General features: G+C 34.7%; 1 protein-coding gene across 4 annotated transcripts; it reads left to right on the top strand.

The window, feature by feature from the left end:
* Positions 1-6,026, top strand: LOC108319149 (uncharacterized). Of its 4 annotated transcripts, none has more exons than XM_017550184.2 (13): positions 1-202; positions 314-379; positions 461-601; positions 690-776; positions 879-1,484; positions 3,164-3,646; positions 4,038-4,099; positions 4,183-4,288; positions 4,408-4,487; positions 4,869-5,198; positions 5,308-5,491; positions 5,582-5,811; positions 5,913-6,026. In XM_017550184.2, exons 1-11 carry the CDS (start codon positions 137-139, stop codon positions 5,369-5,371), a joined length of 2,091 nt encoding a protein of 696 aa, XP_017405673.1. In that variant the 5' UTR covers positions 1-136; the 3' UTR covers positions 5,372-5,491; positions 5,582-5,811; positions 5,913-6,026. The 4 variants fall into 4 exon arrangements, with proteins under 4 accessions (XP_017405673.1, XP_052727522.1, XP_052727523.1 ...); XM_052871562.1 differs by having other exon boundaries at positions 3-202; positions 5,308-5,475; XM_052871563.1 differs by having other exon boundaries at positions 4-202; positions 510-601; positions 5,308-5,475.
* Positions 6,027-7,765: the final 1,739 nt, after the last annotated feature.

Raw genomic sequence — 7,765 nt, 5'->3', positions numbered from 1 at the left:
GTAGTAAAGTACAAATTAAAAAGGCAATTGCCACATTACACGTTGAAACGGCAGCGTTCTGATAACTCTCTCGGCACCCAGTAGTTTGCTGCAAGACACCGCAAACAAATCCAAGTCTGACAATTGCGCCGGTGAAATGTCTCCGGCCGCTGAACTTCAGTGGCTCTGCCGCCTCATCGACGACTATCTCCGGCCCTACACGGTGTGTTTCACTCTTCCACCTCCAACGCTACCCTTTCCTTCGTCCTTTTTTTTCTTTTTCTATACATGTCAACTCATTCCGTTAACCAAACACGCTTTCCTCATGCCTCAGGAACCATGGGCCTCTGTCTCTATTTCCAAAGAGAAGGAGAAGGAGATTCTAATCGCTTCTTCTCAGGTTTTGCTTTCTTATATTCATAATACTATCAAATGTAAGGCACCTGATTTATTTATTTATTTATTTATTTTTGCATTTTAGGTCGTGACAAAAATTAAGCTTCGGATTCGTGAATTTGATTCTTCTGCAGAGCTGAAACGTGCTCCCGACGAAGAGCAATGGTGCGGTTCGAACCAGCATTCGTCCGTCGATCAATGTCTGCCTAGAACCGTCACTGAGATGGTAAATGTTAGGACCAGATTTTCATCGACGCACTTTTGTATAACGTCGTTGTTGCAAACATAATTCCGTGTTGTTTTTGGTGACATAGATGGTTTTGTTGACTGTCAAGAGCGAGTTTGTTCAACACGTGGCTGTCAATGCTCTTTCCTTAACTTCACGGTTTGTGCACATAACGGTATGAATGTAGAAGTTAGTTTCCTTGATGAATTTAGGTTACACATTTGAGTCTACCATGTGATTCCCTGTTTTGTTTGTCCTTCCGTGTAATAATATGCAGGGGAACAATTGGGTGAGGTTTATTCATTTTTTATGCTGTTGGTTGGAAATGGCGATCACTAAGATGATCTCATGTTCGTCTGGGCCTTCTTCTGGAACTGAGAATAGTGAATTTGATAGTTTTGATGTTGAGTTTCTGATGCAATATGGGATTAAGGATTTTGATTGGTCTACTGTGGCTGGTGTTCTCCGAGTCCTGCGAGTTATATGTAAATATTTAGAGGAGGAGGACTATGATGATGGCCTTGTCAAAGTGTACCATGACTCTGTCAACTCCTGTCTTTTAAAGATGCCGTGGGATTTGTTGGACAAGTTCTGGAGTTGTGAGTTTGGTAGCATGAAAAACAGCTCTTCTATCAATCAAGTGCACCTCAATAAGTTCAGTGTTATGGAGCCTGTTATGATTTTTCTTGGGACTTTTCTTCAGTTTCTATGCTCCTTGGTTGACCAGAAGGATCTAGTGGAGACTGATTGTGATTCTATTGATAAACATCCACTTTTTATTACAGTAGTGAATCTTGTACCTAGACTTGCGAAATGGTGTCTCCGCAAGCAAGAAGATAATACTGAGAAATGCATCATTAATTACTTGAATCACAAGCTGCTGGTAAGGTTCATCCACTTGTACAATGAATGAGCATGATAATTGAATTTTTGGTCACTTGTATTGGTATTGGTCATTGTTTCCATTTTAAATTTAATGGAAGAGTAGGTTGTTATTATAAAAAATGCTTTTTGTCATGTAGGGTTGAACAAGTAAAATCTTATTGCTGACAGAATTTAACAATATGTTCCATTTTAATTTCAAATCTAGTTTCTTTTTGGCATGATAGATATGACCATCTAGATAATATTATGGAGTTGATATGTCGTGTCAGTATGCTTTTTATGTTATTACGCTAGATTTGTACTAGTTTTATTGCAATTGACCTTGACCAGTGAAATGTAATGAGAGGCCAGGTTAATGTTTTAGATGGCTATTATTCAGAGTATCATTAGTGAAATATGTTCTCCTTTTGCCATCTGAACTCTAAAATTCAGTAGTATGCGTAGTCTTCGGCTGTATAGTGTTGGAATTTTTTGTTCATACATGGTTATCAGTGTCCAGGTAGTTGCGCTCAATTAATATTATATTATCCTTGGAAATAATCTCCCACCGAGTCTATATGGATTATAAGGAGATCGTATCTACATTATCCTGAAAATAAAACACTCATAAATTTTCTCAAAAAAAAAAATTTGTTCTAACTTATTCTAAACCTCGTCCTCTAATTAGAACATATAACATTGGCATAATGAATAGTTGAGTCATCCCCACATTCCAGTGTAAAGAAGACATGTTGCACCAATTGAAGCTTCAGTGTGCTACTAGAAGACATGTTGCTTTAGTTTGACCCTTGAGGCTACAACTAAAGCAATGCCTAAAGATGGAACAACAATGCCTAACTAGGGGGACACAGTCAAGACTGACCTAAAGCATGCCCTAGCTTAATCTGTAAAAACCAACTTGTAAGATAGGATTACCAAGGTTTATAAGCTCTATTCCAGCCATATGCTTAGTTGATTTAAGACTAAACACCACAATTGAGACTGCAATTAAGACGGACTCCAAAGAGGCCACAACTATCAAAGGTTAGGGATGATCTCAGTTTAAGACAGCTTTCCAACAATAGCCGCTTCCCCATTTTGGGTTGGTTGCTGGGTTCACTACCTAAAAAATTTAAAAATTAAAATTTATTAATTAATTAAAAAAGGAACAAATATTTGAAATAGAAAAAAATGAAAATGAGAGAAAAGCTTTTGTTTTAAATATGACGAATTAAATTGGCAATGATATAATAAAAGTCATAACATAATAATCAAAGTTATATATCTTTTTAACTTTTTATTTATAAAAGCCTGATAGGTTCAGCTTGTCCTGGCCTGCTTTGGATGGTGGGTTGGGTGGGGCAGCAGGTTAAGTGGGTCGTAAAACTCAACCTATCTTGCCAAAATTGATGGGTTATGCTTGCTGACCTGTTGGGTTGGAATTGTTTTGCTAACCCTGTTACTTGTTCTAGTAACTGGTCTGGTAACAGATATAGTAATCCTTTTATCATTTCATTAGCAGGGAGATATTTTTTGTTATCATAAGTTTCTATTTATTACTTCTTTGCTTGGAGAAGTTTAAAGTGAAAAAGAAGTGAAATTACTTTGAACTTAGAACTTTGTTAAAAGACATTTTCTAGGTTGCTATGTTCAGAGTGGAAGGCACTCTTAACTATTTATTTACCATGTTTTATGCAGATCCTGATGATCAGACTTGGTTCACTCACAGGTCTAGACTGTCGAATCCCTTTTTCTTGGATTGAACTCCTTCATAACTATTTTGAAGAGTTTTTGCAGCAACCCTTAACTCAATTTCACTCTGATCAAATTAATTGTCTGGAAGGCTCTCCATTTTTAATGAGTTTGTCTGATGGAGAAGCATGTCTGACACATTCTGACCACCTACAAAGACAAGCTGTTTACCTCTTACTGGCTTGTTCTTTCAGTTTGATCAGTCAAAGAGGAGAAAATGCAAACCACTGTAATTGTTCAACTTTGTCCTCCTGTTTCACCACTAACCCAGATTCAGAGCATGATTGCTTCTGCATGAAAAAGGGATTTCTAGAACTTTACAAGTGGATTCAAAGACATCTTCCTACTGCAATCTCCATCAACCATGATAATTACTTGGAGATATGTATGGACTTCATGTCATCTTTCCTCCAGCTATATCTTCGTGAGGTTTGTCTATCCGTACAGCTTGTGTGTGTATTAGTTTATGGGTATGATGCTTGTTTGGCATGGTCATTGTCTTCAAAACATTTTTAAATTCTGTAATTATAGGATTTTATGACTACCAACGGGTATTTGATTTAGTTACTCCGTCAAGTTTGAGTAGCTCATCATGTATTGTAAACTGTTAAGCTCGGATAATTTGAAAGAGTCCAGTGTTCATATCAAATCATTTCAAATCTTAATCAGACATTTTGAGCATGTATTTCCATTCTTCTTAGGTTGGAAATATATTTGTGAAACTGAGGTATTGATGAGTGTTATTTTTCTTTGGAGTTTTGAATCTTTTAATGACAATATCTTGAAGTTTCATTGGTGTTATTTATCACTTGAATGGCAGGATGATCTATTGTTTGAAGTGCTTTTACTATTGTTTAGTATATCATCCTGTCTCCAGCAACAGTAAGAAATTGTTTCAGTGTTTTGCTATTTTTTATCAACCAGTTAATGGAAGGATCCGCTTTAATGAGATTTGGATGATGTAGGTCTGAAAGAAAGGGTGCTGCTTATCAAGATGTAACGAAAGATTTTCCTTTTGCGTTGTCAGACATTTTTAATCCAGTGTACCATTTCCATCTGTTCCTTTGCGAGGCTAGTATTATGCACTACCTTAGCTCATGAAGATGGACACCCCATTGCTGTCCGCTTTATCAATTATTTATTTTGTAAAACTTAAAAGGGGTTATTATCTTGTTCTTATTTATCTGCAGATACATTATGATCATCAAGTGCTTCTAGATTATCTCATTTCAAAAGATACTGGAATAAGCTCTGCTAAATATCTTTTAAGGTAGTTCATTGTAACTTTATTGGATAACAAAATTTCCTCTTTCCGTGATTACAAATAAACTTGAAAAGCTATAATCAGATCTGGTTGTGTCAACCTGTTTTCTGTGAATGCGAGACCTTTTGAACATATTCCTCTGTATTTCTGAATATCCCAAGGTTATAGTTTGGCCTCGTGCTTTTCTATGATTCATATAAAAGAAAACTCTGGTCAGCTCCATATTTTTAAAGATTTTGTTTTAGCCTAGAATTATTTTTTTCATTTATAAATTCTGGGGATTAAGTTCAGGGTTCAGGATCATCAGATTACATTGTTAATTGTTTTACTTATCCTGACTTGTTACTTAAAAGTTGGCTTTTACTTTTTCTCTTTTGCACGTTGTAGATGCTTGCATTTGATATGCAACTCATGGAAGTTATTTGTGGAATTTCCATTATTTGGAGAATTTTTGGATCAATCATCTTGCAAGAGAAGAAAAATTGTAGGGGATGGTCTGCAGTTGCTAGCAGATGGAATGCCTACGTCAGTTGACAACAGTGGAAGTACCATGTTGCTTATCAAGAATTATAAGGAAGATAGTGGATGTGGCTTCAAGCGTTACAATATCAAACCATTTAAGAAAGCTGCTGAATGTTTATTATCTTTGAGCAATTCTGTTTATAATCTTCATCAAAAGAAGTTGTTTCCTTATAATCCCGAAGTGCTTTTGAGACGGTATGCTTCTTGACAATGCATTTATTGTTCAACAAAAGGGTCAAGCTTTTAGAATTGTGATTCTTTGTACCTGAAGGAAAAAAGTAAGTGATGAACTTATTTCTTGTAGTCTAAGAAGATTTCGAGAGTTCTGCTCTCAGGAAAGGGGATCCCATGGACTAAAAACTGAGTAATTACCAAAACTGCATGTCTGACACTGAAAGCTTGGCTATCTTGTGCTTATTCTAATGGCTACAGAACAACATTTTTGGGCGAGTAGGATGCTCACGGAATAAAGGCAGGCCTTATCTTGAGTAATTTTAAAATTATATGAAAAATTCTTGTCTGTTATTTCATGGTTAAATTTTAGTTTTCTAGTTGAATAGACTTCTTGCTGTAAACAGGTATTGCTGGCACAAATGAGCAGAATGTGGAAATTTTTTGTGCTGGTTCAGAATTGATTGGGTGTAATATGGCCAATACATTGACATAGATGGGACTTAGTGCCTCAGCTTTCCATATTTTTGGTGCTTGTGTCCTATGTTAACAAGCTGGAATTACTCCAAATCCATCAATTACATTACATGCCATCTCCGGAGGGTCCGGCTATCAATGTCATCTTGAACTTACGAAGGTACAAGTCCATTCCCTCAACTTTTAGCCAGCAACATGATCTTCCTTTGCGAGACCTTTTGTACTATATTCTCAGTAATCTAAGCAATTATTGTGTTTTAGGATGTCTTTCTTGCGGATTCCTTTCTCCTTGGTACTTGGAGCTTGCATTCTTCTTTAAACAAGCATGTATTGAGACCAAAACTGGAAAACTTCGTTGCTTTGCTTAAGCCAGTACCCCACCCCTTCACTTCAAGGCTTGCATTAAAATGGTTTCAATTGCTTTATGTTATAATTTTAAGCATATTAGAGGGCGGGAAAAAAGGTCAGGAATATGGAATTATGCTAAACGAAGCACGAAAGTCTCTATTCAGATTGAGAAGGTGTCTTAGCTAAATTACCTTTTTCCAGTTTTGAGAAAGTTTGGATTGAGAAGATCTCCTCCCATGGGGCGTTAAGTAAACCAGGATAAGATGACTGTTTCACCCACTTTTTCTTCTTGACAGTAACCTGTGGATATGAATCAGATGTACGTGGGTCGAATAACTTTTTCTGAAAAAAAAAATCACAATTGTTAAAGTTGACCATAGAGTACCGGCTTCAATACATTTTAAGTCTCTAAAATTATGACTTTGCTCTCTTTAGTCTTAAGTTTGATGACATTTTCTAATTCTTATTTAGTCCTCATCATAAACAATGTTAAAAATGGAAAATATTACTTAATATATTTAGCATAACAAAAGGTATTTTAATCTAAGATGTTTGTTTTTATATGATTTAATTAAGTAATATATTTTCTATTTAATTTAAATAAGATGTTATACATATTATTTCTATTTGATTTAATTTAAATAAGATATTTTTACAATACTGACTTTATCAATCTATAAGGTATAATAATTCTTATGGATGATAATGGGGTTGGCTCATCTCATTTTCGTGCGTCCTTTATAAGAATTGTCGATTAGTTTTATTGATCTATTCCGTATAAACAAACTTAAAAAAAATATATACAAATATTGTAACAATAATTTTGTTTTAATGTTTCATATTTTTGTTTACCACATGAATCTATTGACAATAAATAAACTAAGTAAACATACGATTAAGATCTACCTAAAAAAAAACATGTCATAGTTAAACCTTTCATAAATAAAAGCATGAAAAAAATTATTGTCTAAGATACTAAAATATTATAACAATTAATCAATGCTAAGTGAAAGTAAGAGAAATTCAATTATGAAGTGAAGAAATAACAAAATAAAATAGAAGAGTTGACTTAGAGATTATAATGTGATAAAAAAAATTTATGGGTTATGTAAGCTAGCCTATTTCAACTTGTCATTGGCTTGTTCAAGCTACGAGTCATACAGGATAGACCTAGGTATATCAATAGACTAAAATATTCAATTTGTCCCACACTTTTTCTTGTTATAAGTTCATAAGGGTAAAATCGATTTTGGTGAGAAGTCATGTGTCAAATTACACCTAAATCCATTATCTACCTATCATGCAGTTCTTTTCCACCATTATAACTAATTATTGCTTCACCTAGTGAACTATCATTGTCTTCTAAGACACTTGGAACACAATCTTGTGAAATTAATGTTTGAGTTCTTTCCTCCATTCGTCATGTGTCAAAATCATTCTTTACATGTCCTCTCTTATCACAATGGTAGCATTTGAGATGTTTCTTACTTTGAGACTTTGAACTATCATGTGTTTGACTCTCACAAAATTCATATTTTATTTATCTACTTCTCATTATAGTGAAAGCCTTTGCTTGGTTTAAACTTTCCATCCTAACTACTTTGTTTTTTTCCTAGATTCTTCTTCAAGGACTTCCAACAACCTCCTCAAAGTGTAGGTGTTAATCAATATTATGGTTTGTTATATCGATTATTAATTGATCATATGAATCAAGTAAGCTTTGAGTAAAAGCTTTGCATATTCATTTCAAACTACATTGAAATTTG

The sequence above is a fragment of the Vigna angularis genome, chromosome 1, assembly GCF_016808095.1.
Source record: "Vigna angularis cultivar LongXiaoDou No.4 chromosome 1, ASM1680809v1, whole genome shotgun sequence".
NCBI classification, from domain to species: domain Eukaryota; kingdom Viridiplantae; phylum Streptophyta; class Magnoliopsida; order Fabales; family Fabaceae; genus Vigna; species Vigna angularis.
The sequence above is the reverse complement of the archived record's forward strand: the minus strand, read 5'-3'. Positions and strand labels throughout refer to the sequence as shown.

Coding starts and splice junctions, on each gene's coding strand:
- LOC108319149 (XM_017550184.2), top strand. CDS start 137: ATGTCTCCGGCCGCTGAACTTCAGTGGCTCTGCCGCCTCATCGACGAC. Junction 203..313: donor ACTATCTCCGGCCCTACACG/GTGTGTTTCACT, acceptor CTCATGCCTCAG/GAACCATGGGCCTCTGTCTC. Junction 3,647..4,037: donor TCCAGCTATATCTTCGTGAG/GTTTGTCTATCC, acceptor CTTGAATGGCAG/GATGATCTATTGTTTGAAGT.